The sequence below is a fragment of the Canis lupus genome, chromosome 2 (assembly GCF_011100685.1).
Source record: "Canis lupus familiaris isolate Mischka breed German Shepherd chromosome 2, alternate assembly UU_Cfam_GSD_1.0, whole genome shotgun sequence".
NCBI classification, from domain to species: domain Eukaryota; kingdom Metazoa; phylum Chordata; class Mammalia; order Carnivora; family Canidae; genus Canis; species Canis lupus.
In genome coordinates this window covers 8,290,102-8,318,026 of record NC_049223.1, presented here as the reverse complement: position 1 = coordinate 8,318,026, position 27,925 = coordinate 8,290,102, and the positions used below count along the sequence as shown (strand labels likewise).

Below are 27,925 nucleotides of genomic sequence, written 5' to 3'. Positions count from 1 at the left end.
TTTTATTTTTTATAATAAAAAGTCATATATAGGGATCCCTGGGTGGCGCAGCGGTTTAGCACCTGCCTTTGGCCCAGGGCGCGATCTTGGAGACCCGGGATCGAATCCCACGTCGGGCTCCCGGTGCATGGAGCCTGTTTCTCCCTCTGCCTATGTCTCTGCCTCTCTCTCTCTCTCTCTCTCTCTGTGTGTGTGTGTGACTATCATAAATAAATAAAAAAATTAAAAAAAAGTCATATATATCCCCAAACTATTTCACTTAGGTAATACTGTACAACAGAACACTCCAAAACTCAGTGCTTAAAACAACCCCAATTTTATTGGCTCACAATTATGAGGGTCCGAATTTGAGTAGGGCTCAGGCATGAAGTGTTCCCCTATACTCTCAGCCATCCAAGATGACCCACTCTTACTTCTGGGTCTCTAGGACAGCTTTCATCTGGGTGGCTCCTTCCTTCTCCACTATGTCACTTCTCCTGGTCCAGCTCAAGCCTCTTCTATTTGGTGGCTTGTTGTCCAGGAGGTAAAACAGAAGCTTCAAGACTTCAAAAGGCCTGTATCTGGAAGTCACATGGCATCACAATCAACATATTCTGTTGGTGAAAGTTGAGAACCAGTTCAGATTCCAGGGGAGGGAAAAATCTCTTGAGCATAAAAGAATGTAAAGAACTGTTGGTGAACATTTCTGCAATCTGTGGGCATGCCCAGGGGAAAACAATATCCACTGGAGTGAGCCTTGGCTATTGAGATAGATATTTAATGGAAACACTTGGTGTTTGGTAAAAGGCTGTGGCTATTTGGGACCTGTTTTCTATTGTCTTATAAAGAGATTCACTCTACTGAAAAAATGTTGACCCTTTCATTTAACAAAAATCACATTCTGTTTGCTAAAATGTTACTATTTTTTAAAAAATCACAGGAAAAAGGGGAAGAACCCTAATTTCAGATATTAATATTATTTTGCCATAGCAGGGATATATAATAAAAATTCTAGGCTTTGTGGGCCATATGGTCTCTGTCACAACTAGTCAATTCTGCTTGACAGTAGCACAAAATGAGCTATAGGCAATATGCAAACAAATGAGAATGGCTGTGTTCCAATAGAACATTTATGGACACTGAAATGTGAATTTTATATAATTTTCACAAGTCACGGAATATTCTTCTTTAAAAAAAAAAATTGTTAGCCATTCCCACACATGTATGCAGAAAGCACTCTTAGCTCAAGGCCCTTATAAAAACAGACCATAGGCCACATTTGGCCCATAGGCCATAGTTTGCCAATCCCTGTGCTATAGTTAATTCAAAAGATATAATAAAAATGCCAAAAAAGGAAATACTCTACCGAATACCCTATACAAACATCCACATATATTTCCTGTATAAAATACTCAACCTTGGGTCACCTGACTGGCTCAGTTGGTGGGGCATGCAACTCTTGATCTCAGGGCCATGAGTTCAAGCCCCACATTGGGCCTAGAGCTTACTTTAAAAAAAAAAGAAAAAGGAAAAAATAAAATAAAATACTCAACTTTTAGCTACTAAATTTTTCACTGTCTTCAAACTGCTCTACTTAAGAAGCAATTTCACTTTTAATTAAACTTTTCTTATAACTTCAACTATTAGCTTCTTTTAACCTGTTTCCTTACTGATAACTAGAAGGTCTGTTCACTTCCTTTGCCAGGAATAGTAGCCTTCAAACCCCAAGTGTGCACATTTTGGCTTTATTTACCAAAAGATGACAGCAACTAAAAATTAGGGAATTACCCTGTTCTGATCATTTTATTTCTAATGTAGTCTTTTACTTAACTGATAAAACAAATATTGGCTATCATATCAACAATGTCCACAAATCTTAAAAAAGAAAAAAAGTGCTGACAAGTCAAGACTTGTCAGTTTATCTAAACACACAGAAAACGAACAAACAACAGTGTCAGTGGTGGGGGTAGGGCAGGAATGAGCTGATAAACATAGATATTACAACAGGGCCTCTAAAATACTAAGAGTATCTGTTCTCATATTGAAGCTGCCTAATTTGTGAATTCCTCCAGACCTGAATATGGCTCCTAGGGTCTCTATGCAGGGATCTGTAACTATAACCTGAAATTAGCCAGGGTTAACCCACCATGTTGACCCTTGTTGGAACACTTGGGATTCTCACCAGGCATCTGAACAGACACAGATGGTCCAATAATCTTTAAAGATGTATCATCTGTGTCTGAAAATTCTGGCATTAACCCAGGAAATGAACAATGTGTAATTACCTACCATGTTACCTGCAGTTCTTTTTTCACACAAGACTAATCTTTTGGATCCTTCTGCTTTTTGCCTAATAAAGGCCATCTCTCTCTCTCTCTCTCTCTCTCTCTCACACACACACACACACACACACACACACACACAAGAGCAAAAGCTTATTTTACATTATAGCACAGTATAACTGAAAATGAGGAAACTTTATATCTGATCAAGTCAATAAACTTAGACTATTCCACCCTCAGCCTCTAACAAAGGGTGCTAGGAGATGAGAGATTACTCCCTATGATCTCAGCTCTTCAAAGCTATGCTAATACCGCAAAGAGTCAAGCTTTCCTTTAAGATCATAACAGTATTCACATTTTCATTCTTATTTTATTACCTGTACTTTGCTGTTACGTGGTAAGTCACCACAGAGAGACTTGATGTGCAAGTACCTACTGATGTTCCTGACTTTTCTAAATGCTGAGGAGGAATAAGAACCCAGGACCTAAGTCAGAGGTGGGTTTGCTCTTGACCCCTCAAGAGTGTCAGCTTAGTCAAGTCACTTTCTCATTCAGAGCCCTCTTCTCATCTGTCAAATATGAATAACAACACTGAGCCCTCTCTCCTCTCAGAGTTGTGTTAGGGTCAAGTGAATAACAAAGGTGCAACTGCTTTATAAATGTGAAACTGAGGTTACTTTCTTTTATCATGAACTTTCCTCTCAGGGATTAACAGCTATCTTTTGGTCACTTCTGCAGAGTGTGATAAAGAAGTCTAAACAGGGGTGCCTGGCTGGCTCAGTGTGACTCTTGATTTCGGGGTCGTGAGTTCAAGCCCCGCATTGGGTGAAATTATTTTTTTAATAAGAAGTCTAAACATTTAGCCTATGTTGTATCCTGTTTTTTTGTTTGTTTTGTTTTTGTTTTTGTTTTTTAAATCAGAGCTTCATCTTTCAAGAATGAAGAGTCTTGTTTGGTTTTAATTTCTCCTCATGGTTTGGCATCTAATTATCCCTCTCTTACCTTTCCCAGCTCTTACAGCCCTGATACCAAAGTACAAATGAACACATGCACACAAATGCACAATTCAATGTCTAAGATCTTCACATTAGACCGGATGGACTTAACAGATATATACAGAACAGTCCATCCCCAAATAGCAGAATATACACTCTTTTCCAGTGTACATGTAAATATTTTCCAGAACAGATTACATGTTAGGCCACAAAACAAATCTCAACAAACTTAAGACTGAAATCATATCAAGCATCTTTTCTGACTACAATGGTGTGAAACTAGAAATTAGTTACAAGAAAAAAAAAAACTAGAAAAAACAACAAGAGGCTAAATGACATGCTACTACACAACCAATGAGTCAACCAAGAAATCAAAGAGAAAGTCACAAAATACCCAGATACAAATCAGAATGGAGACACAACAGTTCAACATCTTTGGGATACAGTAAAAGCAGTTCTAAGAAGGTTTAGAGCAATTCAGATCTACTTCAAGAAACAAGATTAATCTCAAATAAGCAACAAAACTTATACCCAAAGAAGCTAGAAAAAAGAATAACAAAGCCCAAAATTAGTAGAAGGAAAGAACTAATATAGATCAGAGAAGAAATAAATGAAAGAGACAAAAAAAAAATAGAAGAGATCAATGAAATCAAGAACTCATTCTTTGAAAAGATAAACTAACCTGATAAAACCTTTACCACAGTCATCAAGAAAAAGAACTCATTTAAAATCAGAAATGAAAGAGAAGCTATAAATGACACCACAAAAATACAAAGGATTATGAGACTACTACAAAAAATTATTCACCAACAAACTGGACAACCTAGGAAAAATAGATAAATTCCTAGAAACATACAATCTTCCAAGACTGAAATAGATAGAAATAGAAAATTTGAACTCACAACAAACAAAAGCTAAAGACCACACAGCCTCATTGCTGAATTCCACCAAACATTTACTGAGTTAATACCTACCCTTCTCAAACTATTCCCAAAAATTAAAGAGAAAGGAAAGCTTCCAAATTCATTCTATGAGGCAAGGATTACCATGGTACCAAAACCAGACCAAGACACTACAAGAAGGAAAATTACAGGCCAATGTCCTTAATGAACAAAGATGCAAAAATTATCAACAAAATGGTAGCAAACCAAATTCAACAATACATTAAAAAGATATTCGCCATGATCAAATAAAATTATTCCAGGGATGCAAGGATGGTTCAGTATTCACAAATTGATGTGATATGCCACATTAACAAAATGAATGATAAAAATCATATAATCAGGGCACTTTGGTGGCTCAGTTGGTTAAGCATCTGCCTTCAGCTCAGGTCATGATCCTGGGGACTGGGGATTGAGTCCCGTGTTGGGCTCCATGCATGGAGCCTGCTTCTCCCTCTGCCTGTGTCTCTGCCTCTTTCTCTCTCCTCTCTCTCTCTCTCTTTCTGTCTCTCATGAATAAATAAAATTTTTTTAAAAACTCAAAAAAGTGGATATAGAGGATAGAAGAATCATATCTCAACATAATAAAGGCCGTATAGGACAAACCCAGAGCTAACGTTATACACCATAGTAAAAAGCTGAAAATATTTCCTCTAAGATCAAGAACAAGACAAGGATGTGCCCCTCTCTTCCTCGGCGCCGCCTGCGGAGGTGGCAGCCATCGATCGCTGGGCATATGGCTGCCCTCAGACCTCTGGTGAAGCCCAAGATCATTAAAAAGAGGACCAAGAAGTTCATCCAGCACCAGTCAGACCAATATGTCAAAATTAAGCGCAACTGGCGGAAACCCAGAGGCATTGACAATAGGGTACGCAGAAGATTCAAGGGCCAAATCTTGATGCCCAACATTGGTTACGGGACCAACAAGAAAACAAAGCACATGCTGCCCAGTGGCTTCCGGAAGTTCCTAGTCCACAATGTCAAGGAGCTTGAAGTGCTGCTGATGTGCAACAAATCTTATTGTGCAGAGATTGCTCACAATGTATCCTCCAAGAACTGCAAAGCCATTGTGGAAAGAGCAGCCCAGCTGGCCATCAGAGTCACCAATCCCAATGCCAGGCTGCGTAGTGAAGAAAATGAATAAACAGCTTATGTGCGTGTCATATTTGTGTTAATAAAACCATAAAACTACAAAAAAAAAAAAAGAGACAAAGATGTGATGTCTACTCTTGCTACTTTATTCAACACAATACTGGAAGCCATCACCACAGCAATCAAGATAAGAAAAAGAAATAAGACATCCAAAATAGTAAGGAAAAAGTAAAATAGTCATTATTTGTAGATGACATAACACCATGTATAAAACCTAAAGATTCTTAAAAAAACTGCTAGAAATGAGTAAATTCAGGGGCGTCTGGGTGGCTCAACTGGTAAAGCATTCACCTCTTGGTTTCAGGGGCGTCTGGGTGGCTCAACTGGTAAAGCATTCACCTCTTGGTTTCACCCTACATCATGTTCCACACTTAGTCTGCTGGAGATTCTCTCTTTCCTCCCTCTCTGTTCTCCTCTGCCTATATCCTCTCTCTCTCTCTCTTTCTCTCTCTCTCTCTTTCTTTATCAAACAAAAACATAATAATAATAAGCAAATTTAGTAATTTTCAGGATACAAAATTAATATACAAACATCTATTGCATTTCTATACACTAGTAATGAACTAGCAGAAAGAGAAATCAAGAAAACAATCCCATTTACAGTTATATAAAAAAGAATACCTAGAAATAAATTTAACTAAGGAAGAGAAAGACTTATACCCAGAAAACCATAAGACATTGATGAAAGAAATTGAAGATGACACAAATAAATGGAAAGCTATACCATGCTCATAGATGGGAAGAATTAATATTATTAAAATGTCCATACTATCCAAAGCAATCTACAGATTCAATGCAACCCCTATCAAAATACCAAAAGCATTTTTCACAGAACTGGAACAAACAATCCTAAAATTTATATAGACCCACAGAAGATTCCAAATAGGGATGCCTGGGTGGCTCAGTGGTTGAGCGTCTGCCTTTGGCCCAGGGTATGATCCTGGAGTCCCGGGATCGAGTCCCGTATTGGGCCCTTGTGGGGAGCCTGCTTCTGTCTCTGCCTGTGTCTCTGCCTCTCTGTGTGTCTTTCATGAATAAATAAATAAAATCTTTTAAAAATATATTCCAAATAGCCAAAACAATCTTGAGAAAGAAAAACAAAGCTGGAGGTATCATAATCCCAAATTTCAAACTATACTGCATTAAGCTACAGTGATCGAAACAGTATGGTACTGGCACAAAAACAGACACCCAGATCAATAGAATAGGACTGAGAATCCAGAAATAAACCCATACTTATATAGTTAGTTAATCTACAACAAAGGAGGCAAGAATGTAGAATGAGGAAATGACTTCTTTTTTATGGGAAAGCTGAAGAGCTTCATGCAAAAGAATGCAATTGGACCACTATCTTATACCATACACAAAAGTAAACTCAAAATGGATTAAAGACCTAAATGTAAGACTGAAGTCATAAAGCTCTTAAAAGAAAACACAGACAGTAATCTGTTACATATTAGTCTTAGCAATATTTTTTTGATCCATCTCCTCAAAGTCAACAAAAGCAAAATAAAAGCCTTTTGCACAGTGAAGAAAACAAAAAGGCAACCTATGGAATGGGAGAAGAGATTTGTAAGTGATATCCAATAAGGGGTTAATATCCAAAATATACAAATAACTAATATAACTCAATACTGAAAAAAATTGGATTAAAAAATGGGCAGAGGACCTGAATAGACATTTTTCCAAAGAAGACACACAGATGGCCAACAGACAGACACATGAAAAGATGCTCAATATCACTAATCATCAGGGAAATGCAAATTAAAACCACAATAAGATATCACCTCATACCAGTCAGAATGGTCATTATAAAAAATGTAAGAAATAACAAGTGTTGGCAAGGATTTGGAGGAAAGGGAGCCCTTGCACACTGCTGGTGGAAATGTAAATTGGTACAGCTGCTCTGGAAAACAGTATGGATGTTCCTCAAAAATTAAAAATAGAAATTCCATATGATGTAGTAAGTTCAGTTCTAGTATTTACCCAAAGAAAATGAAATCACAATTCAAAAAGATACACACACCCCTATGTTTATTGCAGCATTATTTACAATAGCCAAGATATGGAAGCAACCTAAGTATCTAAAGACAGATGAATCAATAAAGAAGATGTGGTGTGTATATATCCAATGGTATATTAGCCAGCCAACACAAAGAATAAAATCTTGCCATTTTGTGACAACATAGATCTTGCAGGCATTATGCTGAGTGAAATAAATTAGACAGAGAAAGACAAATACTTTATGATCTCACATGTGGAATCTAAAAATACAAAAATATGATCAAACAAAAACCAGAAACAGATTCAAATACAGAGAACAATCTGATGGTTGCCAGAGGGGAGGTGGGTAGGGAGTTGGGTAAAGGAGATTAAGAGGTACAATTTCTCAGCTGTAAAATAAAGAAGTCATGAGGGTGAAAAATACAACATAGAGGATATAGTCAACAATATTGTAGTAATGTTTGGTGACCAACAGTAACTATACTTATTGTGGCGAGCATAGTGTAATGTACAGTACATCAGATCACTATGTTATGCACCTGAAACTAGAATGACATTGCATGTCATCTATACTTTAATTAAAAGTTAAAAAAATTGGGGGCACTTGAGTGGCTCAGTTAAGTGACTGACTACTGGTTTCAACTCAGGTCATGATCTCAGGGTCATGAGATCAGGCCCAAGTAGGGCTCTACACCCAGTGAGGAGTCTTCTTGAGGATTCTCTCCCTCTGCCCCTCCCCCTACTTGCTCATGTGCAAGAACACTGTCTTTCTCAATAAATAATTTTTTAAAAATAAGTTAAAAATGTTTTTCAAGTGTAGGATCTTGAAATATTTTCTTTATACCTGTCCTGGAACTGCCCAGCATTTCCTTGCTGTCATTACATACAACTGGCAGCATGTCAGCCCAATACCCATTAGAAACTGTCTGAATGATCCTATTCTGAAATATTAACAAGAAGTTTGGCCCCTGGGGCGCCTGGGCAGCTCAGCTGGTTAAGCAAATGACTGGTTTCAGCTCAGATCATGATCTCAGGGTCATGAGATCCAGCCCCGGGTCCGAGCCCTGTATCTGGCTCCGCAACTCCTGAGGTGTCTCCTTGGGACTCTCTCTCCCTCTCCCTCTGCCCCTCCCCACTGTTCTCATTCCCTCTCAAATAAATAAATAAATCTTAAAAAAAAAAAAAGGGGGGGGGATCCCTGGGTGGCGCAGCGGTTTGGTGCCTGCCTTTGGCCCAGGGCGCGATCCTGGAGACCCGGGATCGAATCCCACGTCGGGCTCCCGGTGTATGGAGCCTGCTTCTCCCTCTGCCTATGTCTCTGCCCCTCTCTCTCTCTCTGTGACTTTCGTTAAAAAAAAAAAAAAAAAAAAAAAAAGTTTAGAGCTCAATATTTTTTACATGTAACATAGACTCTTCCTGTTGTTTTTCGAAATGTTTCTAATATTTTCCTAATGTTCTAAATGTATTACCTTCCATTTTTCTGTATACAGCTGAGTATGCTAACTCCCGGACTCCTGTGGTTTCAGATCTGTGGCAAACCATCTTTCAGTTTATTTTCCCCATTGGTTTGTTGTTTTCATATCTATGAATGTTTACTATCAAAATGTAAATTTAGCCAATCTCAAAGATATTACTGACTGGATCTTTTTAAATAAAAAGCCAGCATCAAAATCTATGGCATTAGCAGTTCATGGACAACAAATATCCTTTGCCCCATTCCTTGTTTTTCTTGCAACTCCTTTTACTGCTTTTGCCAAAGGAAACTGTCAAAAATCTTTTAAAGCTTCTCCCTCAGTGCCCTCCCAAAAAGCTTACATCCAGCATAGTTCGCCACTACTCTTTGAGCCATACTTGTTCTTTTGCATACATGTCACAGTCGTAATAAAAAATTATACCCACTGGCTCTCCTTGTCCTCAAACTGCTTCAAAGAAATTCCATGCTGTATTAATGAAACATAATTTATGTTTATCAGAAAACCTTAAGTTCCCTCCTAATATGCAGTCTCAGCTCAAGCTCCCTGTTATCAAAAGGATCCTTCGGCTCTGGGACACCAGAGCCTTCTTGGGCATCAACCCTTGTAAGCAGAGTAACCTGCTAGAGACTGTCACAATGTCTCACGCATATGCCAAAGTGACCGTTTGTGAAGTACCGCTGGGTTCTTTGAAAACTTCTGGGAAAATGCCCAGTCTATTACGGCTGCTTCCTAGCATTTCACTGCCTTGCCAAATCATTTCAAGTTGTGCTCTGGTGTGTCCTTATAGCATTTCTTATGCCCATCTTGCCTGCAGCTGTCCCACTTCAGCTCACCATGCACAGCTGCTTCACTTCTTATATTGTCAGCTTTTCCGGCAAGTGTCCAGCCTAGTAAAACAGTGGGTTGGTGAGGATTACTTTCATGCTTGCGGAACAGATGCAGAGAAAATCCTCATTACTGGTGACAATCTTCTCATTTAATGTCAACGAGGACATAGAAGCTGTGTATATATTTTCAAGAATTCAAAGGTTTACATTTGCAAAAGGATTTTGATTCTTAAGAGGGTTCTTAACTTGAGTGTTTAAAATGAGGGAATGAAATTATAAAGTACAAAAAAAAAATAAATTATAAAGTACAATTACATAGTATAAGAGATTCCATGCATATAATCTTTAAGAGGAATTTATTAACAGAATACATGTGCATTCTCAACTGATTTTTTTTTTTACCCCATGTTTTTGATATTTAGTATGAAGTCAAGCAAGCACTTACTGCTAAATAAGCAAAAGGGGCAAGGACATAAGAATCAAAGTCTCTATGTCTCTGAACCATACACATCAACTGTAATAAATTTCAGAAGAAAAATGGAACATTAGAAAGAAAACTCTCCTTTTGTGTCCAGGATCCACAAATATAAAATAAAATAAGATGATAAGATAAGATAAGATAAGATAAGATAAGATAAGATAAGATAAGATAAGATAAGATAGGAAGAAAAGAAAAGAAAGAAAAGAAAGAAAAAAAATTATTCTCAAATTTTGGTCATGACACAGAATCTTCAGGATTAAAAAAGTTAGAAGCTGCCTAATCCTATTACCCACCTGGGGACTGTCAGCCTCTGGACAACACCAGGCATGGGGCCAGTAGCTGTCAACCTCAGTCACACACGTTGAATAACTGAGAATTATTATCAACTGTGTACTTGGTCATTCAATACCAATAGTAATTAAAGATTTTTTTCTAAGAACTTACTTCTACATATGAATGTAAGTAAATTCACTGCCACAGGGTCCCTTTCATTCTTGAATGAGGAGGAGGGATGGACTTATAGCTGGCGTGTCAGGAATGCTGCCCAAACCCAACTCTGCCCATGGGAGTGTGCTATGATTGTGAATGTTTATCCATCTTGTCTACCACTGTGGAAAAAAGACTTTGAAACATGCTGACCCAGCACATACTCAGATAATTTCAGGAACAGGAAACTCATTATTCCCAAAGGCAGCTGACTGCATCCTTAAACAACTTGAACTCCTAGACTGTTGTTCTTATCTCCTGAAGAGAATCTCATCTCCCAATCACTTACACAAACTACATCTGACTTAAACCTCACAAGTGAACTGAGGGAGAGGACTCTGAACCCCTGGGCTCCTCTCAGTGACCTAAAAAGTGGTATCAGTAGGTGTCAAAAAGACTATTTTCTCCCTGTCAGTTATTCTAGACTAAGGAGCCAATTAGTCATTGAAGAAAGGAAGCTCTTCTTTCTGTTATAATCTCTGAATAAAAGAGTATAGTAACAAGTAGGCTAGTTACATTTCAATATTTAAATTTGAAAATGAACATAGTTCACATTTTATTAGTGATGAATAAAGGGCCCACTAAAATGAAAATAAGGAAACATTTCCTGAATACATTTTAAAAAGCAGTATGAACAGAAAAAATTGAAATAGATAACATAAAATAGTTATCAGGAGAACAGGATTCTATGCAGATTTAAGATGAAGGATTATATCTGACAATCCTGTACAGTCTCAGATATCAGGCACAAAGCTAAGAATCACCTCACAGAAATCACTTACGTACTTCTTCAGTGGTAGGGACAGCACACAATGGGGAAACTGTAGGCCTCTAAAAGGAGGAAATGTTTTCCTCACAAAGTTGAAGCTTTCCTATTCCCACTGGGTTCCTTACATATATGCATAGCCAGAACCAAGAGCAAAAGATCTGGGCTGATGGCACATCTCAAAATAATAGACCACGATGAAGAATTAGATTCACAAAAAGAATCACTTAAAGATTCATTCATCTGTCTGTAACTCTACAGAGTAGACCAACTCTGTTGGACTCAACACCAACTCATCCTTTTATTCTTTCATGGGCACATGGTTCTTCCCAGAAGTTTCACAAAACTGGGCTTGCTGGAACCTTTGGTGGCAGGGCCCAGCCTTGGAGTTCCCTGTGCTTCCTTCCCTCTCTGCCTCTTCCTCTTCCATCAGGCCACTGGACCCATAGCAGGTCCCCTTGCCCAGGCTCACGTAACACACTCTGAGCTGAATCCTGAGCATTCAGGTAACAACAGCTCCTACCTCTAAAAATGTTGACAAACCGCTCGGCAATGTCACTAATTCCTTAGATGAAACAGATACATGCATTTCTCTGTAAACAACAATAAAGGAATATATATGGCTTCAATTTGGACATGTCAACAATGCAACAAGGAGCATCATCATGTCCCCAAGTGCAACAATGCACTGGGAAAAAGTGAGACCACAGGAGAGCAACCAAACACAGCACAACCACTGAAAACCTGACTGTGTGGCTGATAATCTGCTGCCTCTCTACTAACTGCCGCAAGCACTTCTTTAGCAACATCAAAAAAGACAAATCGCTCTAAGTACATCACTGAATAAGGCCAGAATTTGCCTATCACTCTACTCAAATACTTGAGCCCTGAAGAAAGGGGGGGGGGGGGGAGCCTCATAATTGCTTATGCCAAGAAAATATTTTACGCAATTAAGTATCTCTTGAAACTTGCATTAATCTTGACCTTCTTAGCATTAGGATCAACAGCAGCAAAAGAATCATAACGATAAGAAAAAACAGAAGCAATAGTGAAAGGCACTGTTCTAGGGATTTTATGTATATTAATTCATCTAATCCTCAAAACTATTCTGGGGGGGGGGGGCAATCCTATGAGGTACGTACTGGTACTATCCATGTTGTATGAAAGAGGACATTGAGGCACAGAGAGATTAATTAATTTGTCCAAGGTCAGAGAGCCCGGAAGTGGTAGGGCCCAGTCGGTCTGGCTCCTAAGTCTGAACTCAGGCACTATGCTGGACCACCTCCCCCACGTCTTCAATACAGCATCAGGTCACATTTAAATCACTTCCCAAACTGGAAATCTTAAGATCATTTACTACCTTTTTAAAAAAAGTTTTCTTTAAGTAATTTCTATACCCAGCGTAGGGCTCGAACCTACAATCCTGCAATCAAGACTCGTGTACTCTTCTGACTGAGCCAGCCAGGCGCCCCAAGATTATTTATTATCATAATATGCTTTCCATGAATTGAAATATTTTACCCCAAAATTTGAAAGATTCTCAATTCTCTCTTTGTGCAAGAGAGGGATACAAGGCTGAAGTATTTCCTCTTTCAAGAGAATTTTTCTTCAAAGAGCATGACTATGGGAAAAGGGAAGAAAACGTTAACAGTTACTGAATGTGCTACGACTCCTGATAAAAACCAGATGCTTTTATGTACCTTATCTCGTTCTGTCCTTACAACGACATGGCAAGAAACACCAACCCCATGTCCCAGAGGACAAAACTGAGCTAGGAAGGATGGATAACCTGTCCAAGGCTAATGAAGGGTTACAGTATTAAACAGCCCGGGTCCAATGCCAAGCAAAAGAAATTAACAAAGGCATTCAATGCAAATGCAGGAGCCATGGGGTATGAATGGGCTGTGGAGCACCGGGACAAACATTTCCACCAGCTCCTTTGTCCTGCCAAAGCTTGGCTCTGAAGGATCAAAGTGTCCTTAACCTCAAGCAAACATTATCGTCTGTGGTCCCCACAGAACACAGAACACGCTTGGGGAAGCAGAAGAGGAAGTGGAATCCCCATTTTACAAATAAGAAAGTGGGGAGGGGGGTGCTTGGCTGGCTCAGTAGGTACAGCATGTGACTCTCTGTGTCTGGGGTTGTGGGTTTGAGCACCAAGTTGGGTGTGGAGATTACTTAAAAATAAAATCTTAAAAAAAAAAAAAAAAAAGAAGAAGAAAATGGAATGGTTTTGGGTAAAGCCTGCAGAGACGCTGGAGGCTCCAACACCAGTGCTGTGTATCTGTGCCAAATGGTAGCAACTGTGCCCCAACACTCCAGTTTACTCTGGGGGCTGTGATGAACTGAGCCCAGAGCTTTTCCCCAGCTGCCCTTCCCACAGTCAAGCTGGATCAGACTCACGCCTTCCTCTGTCCTTGGCATCTGACTTCCTGAATCCCTGCACTGTCTCCCAGGACCTTATACGTAATAGACCCCAAGTGTCTTTCTAGAGGCCACCATTCTTTCCTTCACTTCTAGATATCAAAAGCCCCAGATTTATTCTTATTCTCTCATTCCTTCTCCTCCTCTCAGGCTTATTGATTTCCATTCTGGTATCATGGGTTTCTTTTCTTTCTTTTCTTTTTCTTTCTTTTCTTTCTTTCTTTCTTATTTATGATAGTCACAGAGAGAGAGAGAGAGAGAGAGAGAGGCAGAGACATAGGCAGAGGGAGAAGCAGGCTCCATGCACCGGGAGCCCGACGTGGGATTTGATCCCGGGTCTCCAGGATCACGCCCTGGGCCAAAGGCAGGCGCTAAACTGCTGCGCCACCCAGGGATCCCCATGGGTTTCTTTATATATGGATCTTCGTACATGAAGTGGGGGGGGGGGGGTTCCTCTCAGTTTTTATACAACTTCTTGTTACTGAATTTTTAAAATTTTACTCCTTACTTTTCATCATAAAACCTGTCTTTAAATACCATTGGTAAAAAACAGAAATACTTAAAATCAGTCATCACTTAATGTATGCCTACCTGATTCCATGATGATGAGGTGGCTCGTCCATGACATTTCCAATGTTTTCAGTTAGAAGTTCCTGATAGTAAGGGAGACCTGCTCTCAGCAAATGTTGAACTGACTGGCCTTCAGTGAATGACTCTCAAGAACAGACTTCAGGGCAGCACAACTTTTCAAAAATGAGCTCTCTTAATAACATTTCTAATAATGAATGAACAAGAAGAGTCATGGAAAGCATCTCTGGGCTAGAGTCAACACTCCACATTCTTCGTCACTGCCAATCTGGGCCACGTATCAGAATGCTGTCACTGTCTTAGACAATTGAAAATAGTCCAAAATCTACACCAGATTGTTTGAGGAAAAGCAGAGGGTAGAATATGTTTCTAAATAAATATATTATGGAAGCAGTCTTTAGATTCTCCAATCATAAGGGTAGCTGCTTGTTATCTCTTACCTTAAACACTATCTTCCTTGCTCAATAGTTCAGCATCTGGGGGCTCTGACTGTGTGTTACAGTAGAATGCTTCTGAGAAACACCCAGGTCCTGCTTGTGACCTTCCCCTGGACAGAGGTGGCCCTTTATTATGAAGTCACATTCTCCTTTTACCTAATAAAACCCAGTCTTCACTACCTACATACCAAGGTACTAATTCTACAAGCATGTGAATCTTCGGTCAGTCAACAATGCAAAAAACACATCCTTTAGGCAATCAATAATCACCTCAATTCATCACCAAGCCAGACAGGAAAAATCATTTTTGAAGTAATCACTTATTCAAGATTTATCTCAGCACAAAGCCAGATTAGGAGATGGCCATACACCTGGGCTATATCATTCTGAGTTCCCAATCTTAGGTTGCATTTTTGCCCATGGCTTTCATGGAATTCAATAATAGTTATGCATATCCAACAATTTTAATCCTCTTTTACTCTATTGGGGCCATTCATTTTGTTGTTTATTGCCCTCTACAACAAATTTCCCTCAGAACCACGGAGTGAAAATGAAACCAGTGTTTGTCTTCCCACGAGACAAGGATAGTTCCATCACAGCTTTGTCATGGCTACTAAAAAATTCAAGTGCAAATATCAATGTCCTTAACCAGGACTGTGTATGATGTTATGGTAAATACATATTTCCGTCGTCTTCCTTACAATTTGATTTTTCACCTTGTTTGTTTTTTATTTTATGGATGCTTTCATGGTTAAGTCTCCAAGACTTTTGGAGAGTAGATAGGCTGTAAGGATTTCATCTTCATCACTAAAAAGAGAGACCTTCTGTATTGCATCTTGATTCACTTAGAAGGCTACTTCTCAGGAAATGAGGCTCTACTTATGAGTATTCTTCACGTTTCAGTATTATCTAGATGAAGCATGTGTCTATGATAAAAAGGAAGGAAAAAGAAAAAAGAAAGATGATTCCGAGGCCATATGCTTGGGAAGCAAAAGAAAAGGAGAGAGATTTGAGAAGGAAATTAGTGTTTAGGAAGTCAGTTATCAACAGATCTCCACTAGTTTGTGGGTAGTTGCGGGTCATCCACACACTATCCAGAGATGAAGTGAACTGAACAGATGAGCCTGATGCTGGGTACGGAAACATGATTCTACTCCTAACTGAAGACGATCCCTTTCTCTATGCCCATTTTCTCATGAATAGAATGAAAGAAGTGGGGGGGGGGTCACAAGGAGCATGTGGTTCTACCCAGATTCTATGATTTTTTGAGATGGAACCTAAGAAATGAGGAGAACCTGATGAAAGGTGCAAATCTGGAGTCACACCATCACATAGATGTAGAATCTCCTATGGGGAGAGGGGAAGAGTAAGCAAGGCAATCTGCTGGTTTAGGAAGAAACTCTCAGAATGTCTATTTATAGTTATTTTTATCTTCAAAGGAAAGAAATGCTGCTTATATCAAGACCAGCACCCTCATTTGGATTCACATGTCAGATGATCCTCCTGTCATCTATTCCATGATAGTATGGATGGCATATATGTGGCATAAAAAACAAAAGCTTTAACTAATGAAGCGGGAGTGACCACAAAAATACTTTGCACCATACAGAGGTATTCTAGTTATCTCATGGCAAAATACATAAAAGAATTATCTTAAGGATGATTAACACATTCTTGTTTTTATGTAAATACAATCTGTTCTAAATTTACTGACCCATTCCATGATCACAAGTTGCTGCCAGTAATATGCTACCTGGCAGATATTTTTTTTAATGAACTTTACCTAGTCCCTTTAAGATAAAGATGAGGTTCCAAAACATTCAAGAAAATTACTGTTTTTTGGAAGAAATTCATATTATGGAGACAGAAGTTTAAACAGAGGGGTGCTTCTGCATTTACAGAGAACTGAGAAATAGTTTTCTATTTTAAATTTTGCAATGAATGTAAAAAGTTTATTTCAATCCCCTGCCACCCTCACTAATATAAACTGAAATACATTTTTTGCAAACTTAATGATATTAGGGAAAAAAGGAAATTTATCAAATTTTAACCAAAAGTTCTGTATAACTGGTAGATAGCTTGAAAATGAGATTCACGAGTTAATAAATTTAGTCAAAAATGCCCTTCATCCATTTGGATATTATCTCATGAGGAAACTTTTTTTTTCTTTTTTTTAGCTATTAAAAGTTTTCAAACCAAATAACGAAATCAGTTAAACATAGAACCAGACTTGCAAATCACAAAGTGCTCACAAAGATTTTTTAAAACAATGGCAAAAATTAATCAGCACAGCCTTCATTTAAAAACATAAGACAGGGCATCCTGGGTGGCTCAGAGGTTTAGCGCTACCTTCGGCCCAGAGCCTGATCCTGGAGACCGTGGATTGAGTCCCATGTCGGGCTCCCTGCATGGAGCCTGCTTCTCCCTTTGCCGGTGTCTCTACCTCCCTCTCTCTCTCTCTGTGTCTCTCATGAATAAATAAATAAAATCTTTTAAAAAAAAAAAACACATAACACATACTATATAAATAACATTCTTAACAACAGCAGGATTTTACCTGTTAATATTTACTTTATCTTTAAGGTAGCTTTAAAACTTCTTTGTACTCTAGGGTTGCCTGGGTGGTTCAGTCAGTTAAAGGTTCAACTCTTGATTTCGGCTCAGATCCTGATCTCAGGGCGGTGGGCTCGAGCCTCCTGTGGGGCTCCATGCTGGACATGGGGACTACTTAAGATTCTGTCTCTCCCTCTCCCTCTGCTCCTCCCCACCGCACTCTCAATCTCTCTTAAAAATAAATAAATAAAATAAAACACACACACACAAACCCTTTGTATTCTAGAACAAACAAAATAATGTAGTAGTACAACATGAAATGTGTTAAGGGTTTATATATTGAGGAAATATGCTCAATTTTTTTCACTAATGGGATGCACAATAAAACCTGGATACTTATAAACAAGTTAGTGGTAATTACTCCAGTTTATCTCCGTTTTTCTCAAGCTCACCAAAAGTAACAACTTTCAGAATCATTTGTCACTTATTAGTTTCTGCCAATACACACAATGCTTGATAATCAAAGAACTTCCTGGAACAGCTAAACAAAGAAAAAAAATCCTTTCTATCAAGCAAATACATCTATGTTACAAAAATGTGCAAGTTATTTCTGCCTATCCAAATTCAATATGTAAAAGATTTCTTCCCCCACCACACCTACTGTAAAAATACTGCATGTTCAATATTTTTTAAAAAATCAAACATAAAAAGATGTACATAGAAATTTTTAAAAATTACCTATCATTCCCTCCTCCCCAGCCCCTTCTAATTACATTAAAACACGTAATATTTTAAAACACTGTCCTCATTCAACCTATCACAGTTGTCCACAGCAGTTACACTGAATTCCATACACTTGTTTGATAGCTACAATGTATTTCAATATCCAGATGCATCATATTTCATTTAACTCAAACATCACACTAATAGATGTTTATATTATTTCTAATTTGTTTATTATAAGAAAATATCTATGCTTTGGTTTTGCTTTTTAAGGAAACAAGATAAGAGGGCCTCTCCCCAGTTGGTGTCTCCAATAGTTGTAAATAAATGTCTCTAGCTCAACTCTTACTTAGGACTATTCCACATGCCATCAGAAGAGTCTTTTCTTCTTATAAATAACCAAACTGAAATGAATTCTTTTTCTTTAAAGATTTTATTTATTTATTCATGAGAGACACAGAGAGAGGCAGAGACACAGACAGAGGGAGAAGCAGGCTCCCACTGGGGAGCCTGATGCAAGGCTCGATCCTAGGACCCCGGGATCACAACCTGAGCAGAAGGTAGATGCTCAACCACTGAGCCACATGGGTGCCCCCTGAAATGAATTCTTAAGTGGTCTCTTTTTTTTGGAGGTTCAGAAATGGGAATACGTTTGTTCTGAAATAGTATTTGGCCACTCTGGTTAAGTGGAGCCAAATAATTCCATTCCAAATATTCTTCTGCACTTAAGTTTTTTGAACTCTTGCAGAAATTTCTCACATAAGATAACAAAGTACTTTTTTAAAAAAAAAGAGCATAAAAGATTTATATTCATAATTCTAGGAAGTTCTTATTTTGAAATTAGTGAAAAAGTACATCTAGCTTATTGATATTGAGAAGTCATACTGGCTATGTTCTCACTCAACACCTATCCAAAAGCCTATTCAGAATGGTCTGTGACTTTTAAACATGAATTAAAGAGACTTCTTTAGCAAGATCCAATATTGTCTGCTTTCCTGTCAGTTTAATATTTTAAAATAATAATAGGATAGGAATAATTCTCTATTAAGTAATCATCCAAGTTAAATATATATTACCATCTTTTTATAAAAGGCCCTTAATTGTCTACTTAAATCAAGCTTTAAAAAATAAAAATCAATTAAGGTTCAATTTTAAAAGAAATGTATTATCCAAGGGCTAATTTTAAAGCCAACATCCATCTGAAATAGTAATTTAGGCCTTGTGAAAACTGGCAACTGTAGTTACACTGTCACAATAAAACACATCCACATAAGTGGAAATAACAGTTTATCTGGATGGCTGTGGTTTATAAGCATGACCTTTCCTTTCTTTCTAAGAACTCTGCATTTGTCCCTTTAATTTTCTTCAATGTTCTCAAGAATTCTTTCTCTCTAGCAAAAAAAAAAAAAAAAGTTACATTTTAGATTATGTAAAGGAGTTAAAATAGGTAATTTTATTATTATTATTTTTTAAGTAATCTCTACCCCCAGTGTGGGGCTTAAACTCAGGACCCTGAGATCAAGAGCTGCACATTCTTCCAACTGAGCCAGCCAGGTGCCCCGGTGAATTTTATTCCTTTATAAAAATACACATCATATTTGTTCACTTCTGTTCAAAGGAAAAATTACATTGCTTTCTCCTTTTGGAATATGAGTTATCTAAGAAAGGAGCCAGGCACTCATAGCTACCTGGCGAAGCTTCAACCTCCCTGTACCTGGCCTTGCTGGGCTACAACATGTTTGTGAAGTCAGTACAGGTGATTGACATATTTACATCATAATGCTGAGCAGAGGGGAGAGCACACAGAATGGAGCTCCTAGCCAAGGACAGGACTACCGTGGGGTGAGAACACTCAGTCTTTATAAAGCAAACACATATATTCTAATTATGGACTCCAGTGGGTGTATTGCATTACATCTTCTGAACAGAGTTATCCAAATCATCCACTGGTCTAGTCTCATGTGAAGTAGTAAGACTAGGTAATCAACTACAGATTCCTAGTAACCTATTTGAAGACTTCTACCTGCCAGTAAATGCTATATATAGGGTTGGGAATAAAAAAATCTATATAGAATCTGGCCAGTTGAAGTGAATCAAATGTAAACAGCTTCCAGGATCCAAGTACTCTGCCTAAAAAAATCACCAGTTTCCAACTGACAACCACCCGTCCTACTTTTATCTTGACCCCTGCTTTCCAGACCCTGGACTTGTAGGAAAGCACATAGTTGGTCTTGTGGCTTTTGTTTTTAAAAGGAAGAATGATCAAGTCTTCTGTTTCAGAGAACCTGAGGATTCTAAGCCTGAATGAAGAACGAAATTGTGATGAATGAGTCAGTGAAAACAGCTCTCCATAGAGGACAGCCAGCACGCGTGTCGGCTGGTCCTCCATCCCCCAGACTTGACGCCCCCACACTGCACATATGTTCAACTGCCTAAAATGCCTCTAAACAGAGCTTTAAATGGGGTAAAAGCATCCTTTAAAAAATATAGAGAGAACGCATATCTTTTTATTCCAATCCTTGCTGTACAGTTTGGGAATACTCCAACAGGGCATGTGATAAGGAAGCTCTCACCCACATTGCTGGGATTATAAACTGGTGTGGCCCTTTTTGAAAGCAATTTGGCAACATGTATGCCAAGAGCCTTAACAATTCATCCCCTCTGACCAGGTAATTCCTCATAAGGGGCAATATATCTGTTCTAAGGAAACCAACCGAAAAAGAAAACAGTTTTATATGGGGAGATGTTAACTGCAGCATTATTTATGGTAGCAAAAAAAATGGAACCAATGTATAGACTATTAAAACTTCATTAGACTACTAGGCAGTCATTAAAAACTATCACTGTGAGGAATACATAATGGTATGAGGCAATTATATATAGACAGTATAATCTCAGTGAGATTAAACCAAAGGATTGAAAAAGATACATCAAAACAGGACAATGATTGCCTCTGGAGAGAATGACTGTAGTAACTCTTGACTGTATTTATCTCTATTTTTCGAGTTTTTCATACAGGGTCCATGCTATATATATATTATTATATAAAGTAAGTATGGGGGAGAAAGATAGATCTTCCTCTGTAGTTATGAGAACTTAAATTCCACTGACATCATGAATGTCTCTAGTTCACCTAAATAAACACGAAAAAGACATTTCAGATAACACAAAATAAAAATGTTCACCATTGGCTGTTCCTGGATCAACTCTTCTTTAGCATGTTTTAAATTTGTAAATTATTTGATGTGGAACCTGCAAGAGGACAGTGAGGGAGACAAAGGGATACACTAGCTTTTTCTAATGTGGGTTTTGTTTTGTTTTGTTTTTTCATTTAACTTTAAATTTGTTCCTGTCCTCCTACTTTGGTTCAATGTGCCAAAAAAGAGTAAGCGCCTTATGGATTTATCGTAATTGTTTCTGAACGGTTCTTTCTATGCCAAAGCATTTGAACTTTTCATCTGTGTGCAGCCAGAATGTAATTTATGAATGGATTGTGCTCCAAACATTCATTTTTAAGTTGGCTGTTTGTTTCTATGGGGAAACGTATTCCAAGTCCTCATGTTATAGTAAAAGCCTGGTGTCTAGGTTCTGTGAGGGAGGGGTCCATTGTAAACAGTGTCTTCTCAGGTTTGTGAGCACAGAAGACAGAGCAAGTTTTCAAAAAGGTAGAGTCAATTAGTAGCAATGGAGACAGGCAATCCTGGAGCATGGGAACTCAAGGAGTCAGGGCAGACTTATGAAAGACACACGTACACAGGACATGGTGGGAGACAGCAGTGTGGCCAGGCAGGGGGAGGATTGCTAAGGAAATCTACAAGGACCACGAAGAAATTTAGTTTTGGCTGGCTTAGATGTGTCTGTCTTCGAACTTTTATTTGAGACCGCAGACAACTCAATCAGCAAGGCTTCCATCACATTTCCGCCTGGTCATCCCTGGAAGCAAACCAACACAGTGACAATGATTCTGTGTTTGGAAGCAGGGGAATTCCAGTTGGGGGGGGGAGGGGTGCAGCTAAGTGAAACAAATGGTAAATATAAATGTTTCTATTATACTGTGATAGGTATTCCTGAAAAACTAAGTTCTGTATACACACTAAGAACACATTGGAGCAGACCACTCAAAACCTACAGAATGCTTAAAAAAATAAAACGCTGGGGCACCTGGGTGGCTCAGTCAGTTAAGTGTCTGCCTTCAGCTCAGGTCATGATCCCAGGGTCCCGCCTAGGATGGGAAGCCTGCTTCTCCCTCCCCCTCTTCCCGTGCTCCCCACCCACCGCCCCATGCTCTCTCCCTCAAATAAATAAATCTTTTAAAAAAACAAATTTGAAAAATGCTAAAAATATACGTATGAGACTTCAAAATTGCTTAATTCCCATTAAGTACAGGATGGAGTTTATCTTTAAAAATACAATTGTGAAGATCACCCGATGGAAAGAATGTAAGGAACGACTGGGCTTCCAAGTTATAAAGATTAGCACAAAATGCACAAAGGGTGGAGAGAACCACATAATTATGACTTCTAAGACTGAGTACCTGGCCCCCTGAGTCCAGAGGGAGAATAAAGATGATGAGCAAAGTGCACAGTCCTGCGGCCCTACCTGGACGGTTGCCTCCGGCTATTTGTTAGCATACTTTGCTTCCAGCTGCTGTTCCTGGGATGCAGTGACAGTCAAGGAAAATTGTCTATGTACTAATGTCCACGTCATATGCAACTATTCCCTATTTGTTTATCTTGTGTAAACTACTTCCCATTGCAGAAAAATGCATGTAGCAGAAAAGACAGCATGATGATACATTTTCTAAAGCAGACTCAGATCTGTAAAGGAACTTAATAAATCCCATTTTCTTTTCTGTTGCCAGCCTAAACACCACCTGAAAGTTTCCTCAGGGGTACCAACCTGTAGGAATTTGACATGAGAAATTTGGGATGAGTGACCCAAGAAAAGCAGGGTAAAACAGGGCAGCTGCTAGCACACAGGGTACCTCTGTGCACATCAGAAAATGAGCTTCCTCCTGCTCAGGCAAATCACAAAAAGGGTGCCTGTCTTTGGCTAAAAACGCAGCCCCTGGCCATGGTGTGCAGGTGGCAGTGCTGATTTCAGCCCACACCTGCCCCTGGCACCCAGGCACTCATGCCACAGAGGTCATTCTCGGGTTGTGATACAGAATAGCTGCTTCAAAGTACAGGTTGAGGAAACAAAAAAAGCAGGTTTATTACAACTACAAATAACACTAAGCTCTAAATGTTAGGGTGTCAGGCCACTTGCAAATATGGTTCTAATCCTAAATAACCAAGCCTAAAGAAACTAATGCAAACAGAAATAATGTCAACAGAATTATATGCAAGAGAATGGAAAGCAAATAAAACCATAAAAATTGAAGGTGGGAAGATTAATAACATCTGAAAAAGAGGTTCAGCAGTTGCCTGAAAATGACACAGGCCCTATTCTGCTTTTATATATGTTAACCCTGCCTGTCACCTGTTTTCTCTGGTCTCTTCACTGAATTAATTACAATTCATTTTTTAAGGTCCAACCCAAATAACACTACCTGCCCCCCCACACCCCGGTAGTGCATAAAACTTGGGAGGAGGGATATGTCTATGCATAAAACTTGGGAGGAGGGATATGTCTATGCATAAAACTTGGGAGGAGGGATGCTACTCAAGAGGATTCCCAGGGTTGAAAACTGTCACCCAGCCTCCACTCAAGTGCCACCAAGCCCACAATGCAGGAGGCCCTGCTCCTGTGGCAACAGCTGGCTGGATCTCATGGCCACCAACTCTCTCTTTTGTCTCTCCTCCTCTCCATCACTCTTAAGAAATCTGAAATTAGGATGCAAAGTGGCTAACTGCTATCATAATGGACCTGGATCTGGGAGCAAACAAGCTTAGAAGCTGTGTGGGGTCTATTTGCACAAAGTAGCTACTTTGTGTAAGAAAAGACAATATTCCCAGAGAAAAAGGTTCTTGAAAAACAGATGCAAAGATCAGAAAGACGTGAGGAAGGAGACACTTCAGATTCTAGCCTCCATGAGGCTCAGGTGAGGATCCTAACCTTCCGCTCCATGCGTGACCCAATAACCCTCCCTGTTTTCCTTTAGCTGATCAGACTTTCATGACTGTCATCTAACATCAAGTAAACCTTGAATGGAGCACTTCTGTTAATTCACTAATTTACCACCTTGTTTATATAATTACATGCCTCTCTTCCCTGTATGACTGTGAACTCCCTATAAGCAAAAACTGTCTTTTTCATACGTCTTTCTCTAAGCCTCTATTAGAGAAAATACAACAACAACAAAAACTCTGGACACCAATGATAGGTTATGGTAATAGAGTTTTATTAGATGTGAATTTTTTAAAAAATGAAGTATATTAGTTAAAGCTGGACCTTTAAACCACATCTCAGGGTTCTATTCAGATTGAGGACATCCATGCTGGGTGAGCAATCGAATGCTACACTGACCTATAAATTGAAACATTTGTTTAAACTTCAAGATTGGACTATCATTTCCACTTATTAGTTACGTACAAACTCTTTTTGGCCGATAGCCCAAAAGATAATAACGTCACAGAGCAGGAATGGTAAGAGAACTGTTTATGCAGCCAAGCCAGAAAACCCGGACCTGCACTCCCCTGTCCAATCCCTTGAGTAGTTACTAAATCCAGGTGATTTTACTTCCAGAACATCCCTTGGGCACATCCTTTGTCTTCACTGCCTCTCCCAGAGGACAGCAATGTCTCCTCAACAGTCTTTCCTCCTGTGGCACCAAGTCTCTGGCTGATCTGGCCCCCCAGGACCACTGCAGGCTCTGACTTGTCACTCCCTTGCTTACTGCCTACCATCCCGTCTCTAATAGAGTAAAGCTAGGTTATGTAGATCAACTCTCCCACTGGAAATAACTAAGCATCCGGAATAAAGTATTTTGTAAACATCTTCTTAAAGATATCAAAGCACAGAGGAGGCAAGAGGTAGCTTGCCAAAGGCTAAGTGAGAGCTGGATGTGGAGCAGTCAGCTTAGTCACAGAAGCCATTCTGGCCCTCAGGGCTCTGATGGTCTCACAGGCTGAGACACACAGAAGTCAGAGCCTACAGCTGGCCCGAGGTGGGAGGTCTAAGAGGAACCCTTTCTCCATAAGGCTAGAATCCAAAAGGGTCACACCCTCAGGGTAAGTACAAGCCAAAAATAAACCCATTCCACTCCCCTCACCCCAGGGGACTGCAGTCCAAATTTATATCACTGCAAGATTGAAAAAATTCCAAGTTACAAGTTTAATTCAAAATGGCCTTGGTCTGCAGCACCCCCAGCCACCCCTTTGCCAGATGGCAAAGACAAACAACCCTCTCTAGAGGGACCCACTTTGACCCTAAAACTCAAAGAATCCTCCCCAAGTAACTGTCCAAAGGAAATAAGCAGCTCATAGCCAAAAATAACCAAGCAGATACGGGAAGGAGGCACCATGAGTAAGAACCAGCAGAAATAGGGCAGCCTGGGTGGCTCAGGGGTTTAGCACCACCTTTGGCCCAGGGTGTGATCCTGGAGACCCAGGATCGGGTCCCGCGTGGGGTTCCCTGCATGGAGCCTGCTTCTGCCTCTCTGCCTCTCTCTGTGTCTCTCATAAATAAATAAATAAAATCTTTAAAAAAAGAAAAAAAAGAACCAGCAGAAATATGACACAGCAGAACAATACCCACAAAGATCCAGGATGTTGGCATTAGCACCATCTTTATTATCAGTTAAGGAATCTCAAATTTAACTTATGGGGGCGCTTTGGGGGGCTCAGTCAGTTAAGCATCTGACTCTTGGTTTCAGCTCAAGTCCTGGATGGAGCCCCACGTGGGGCTCCCTGCTCAGTGGGGAGTCTGCTTCTCCCTCTCCCTGTTTCTCCCCCTGCTTGCTTGCTCACTCTCTCCCTCTGTCAAATAAATATATAAAATCTTTTTTTAAAAAAAACCTTACTTGTGGCAAACTTCTGAACACTAGAATTCCCAGAGGAATACCCAAAATCATTAAAAGACCAAATTACTGGGAATAAACCAGAAATAACACTGCAGTGCACTCTTCTACAATAATTCTCAGATTGTTTAGAAATGCATTCAGTCTTTACATGATCCACTCCATGGCCCCTTCAACACTGTGACCTTCTTCGAAGAGGTTTACTCACTGAAACTTCTCTGCTCTGTGCACAAAGCAGAGTTCTTGCATAGTGCCGTAAACAAACGAAGCTCCTTCTCTGGCAGCAGCTCGTGGTTACCCCACACCTCTTATCACCGATGTGCAGCAAGTTCCCCCATGCTCTACTGTACTGCCCTAGCCACTCAGCAAAATGCTCTAAATACTGTGCTCAATCATAGCAAAAATGAATTTTACATGTGGGTGAAAATTTAATATGGAAAGGCTCACAGTAGACCAGCTGAGCACTAATGGCCTATGGTTTACACAATCTTGCTTCATTCAGTCATTCGATAATATTTATTGGGCGCCTACTACATACAAGTACTGTTCTAGGTTTGGGGTTGGGAGGTGCAGCTGTGAATGAGACGTCTCAGCTGCTGCAGATTTAACGACCTGGGTGGGAGAAATAAATAAGAAATAGGTAAACAACTTGGTGTCAGACGGTGCGAAGCGTCACAGAGGTAACAAAAGTAATAGGAGTGGAGGGCTACTTTCCAGGGAGTTGGAGAGGCCATCCAAGAGGACAATCCTTTAGCCAAGAGACTAAAATGACAGCCATCCAAAGACCTAAAGAGAGAACATTCCGAAGAGAAAAGTAAATGCAGAAGCTCTGGCTGCACTGAGCTTGGCTCATTAAGGAACAGAAAAAGCCTGGTGTGGCGAGAACAAAGAAGTCATGAAGACAGTGGGAAAGGATGAGGGCAAAGAGGGAAGCAGGGGCCAGGCCAGGAAGACCTTGCAGGCCACGGAGGAGAGCCTGGGGTTGGTTCACATTGCAACAGGAAGCCTCTGGGAGGTTTTCACCAAAGAAGTGAAGTGACAGGAAGATCATTCTGCTACCACTGTAGAGAATTTGGATTGAAACAGGGCAGAGGTGAACACTGCAGACTACAGCAGTGTTCTGAAGAAAGGGAATTTATATGGGAAAGAGAGAAATAAGCACAAACATGCAGGACTTAGGAATGGTATTGGTGATAATGAGAGAGGAATTAAGCTGGGTACGAGGGGTTTCAGTGTAAGAAGCTGGGGAGATGGTGGTCCAGGGAAAGAAACTGCCTTAGGGAGTGATAGCAGGTGGGGTCGCGGGGCAGCAGGACATGGAAAGCCCTGTAGGGATCACATCTGAGATGTCTATTTGGTTTGCAAGGGAAGATGCCTGGTAGGAAACTTAGTATGGAGCCTAGCAGGGAACTCAGAGCTGAAGATAAAAATTTCTGTCATCAGCATGAAATGCCAGGAGACTAAATAAGATTGTGTAGAGAAGGGACGTCTGGGTGGCTCAGCAGTTGAATATCTGCCTTCAGCTCAGGGTGCGATCCCGGAGTCCTAGGATCAAATCCCGCATTGGGGCTCCCCATGGGGAGCCTGCTTCTCCCTCTGCCTGTGTCTCTGCCTCTCTCTCTCTCTCATGAATAAATAAATAAAATCTTTAAAAAACATATTGCATAGAGAAAATATGCCTCATTATGCAAGAAGACCTGAAAAGGGTCCTGGGGCATTCCAGCTTTTAGAGACTAGATAAAGGAGGAGGAACCTTGTAAGGTACCTAAGGGGTAGCAGCTGGTGAGGCAAAAGGAAAACAAGAAAAGACAAGACAAGGGGTCCCCTGGATTTGAAAACATGAGTGGGCACT

General features: G+C 39.7%; 2 protein-coding genes and 1 long non-coding RNA gene across 3 annotated transcripts in view; 1 reads left to right on the top strand and 2 right to left on the bottom strand.

Moving 5' to 3' along the window:
* PIP4K2A (phosphatidylinositol-5-phosphate 4-kinase type 2 alpha) overlaps positions 1 to 27,925 on the bottom strand; it is a 178,378-nt gene that overhangs the window by 139,675 nt on the left and 10,778 nt on the right. The window lies entirely within an intron of this gene.
* Positions 301 to 9,655, bottom strand: LOC102154188. Its single transcript, XR_005355180.1, has 2 exons — positions 8,823 to 9,655; positions 301 to 593 (listed from the first exon to the last, which is right to left on the bottom strand). It is a non-coding gene; the product is annotated as an uncharacterized LOC102154188 (long non-coding RNA).
* LOC106560108 (60S ribosomal protein L32-like) lies at positions 4,919 to 5,357 on the top strand. Its single transcript, XM_038529824.1, has one exon. It carries the CDS (start codon positions 4,934 to 4,936, stop codon positions 5,339 to 5,341), a length of 408 nt encoding a protein of 135 aa, XP_038385752.1. The 5' UTR covers positions 4,919 to 4,933; the 3' UTR covers positions 5,342 to 5,357.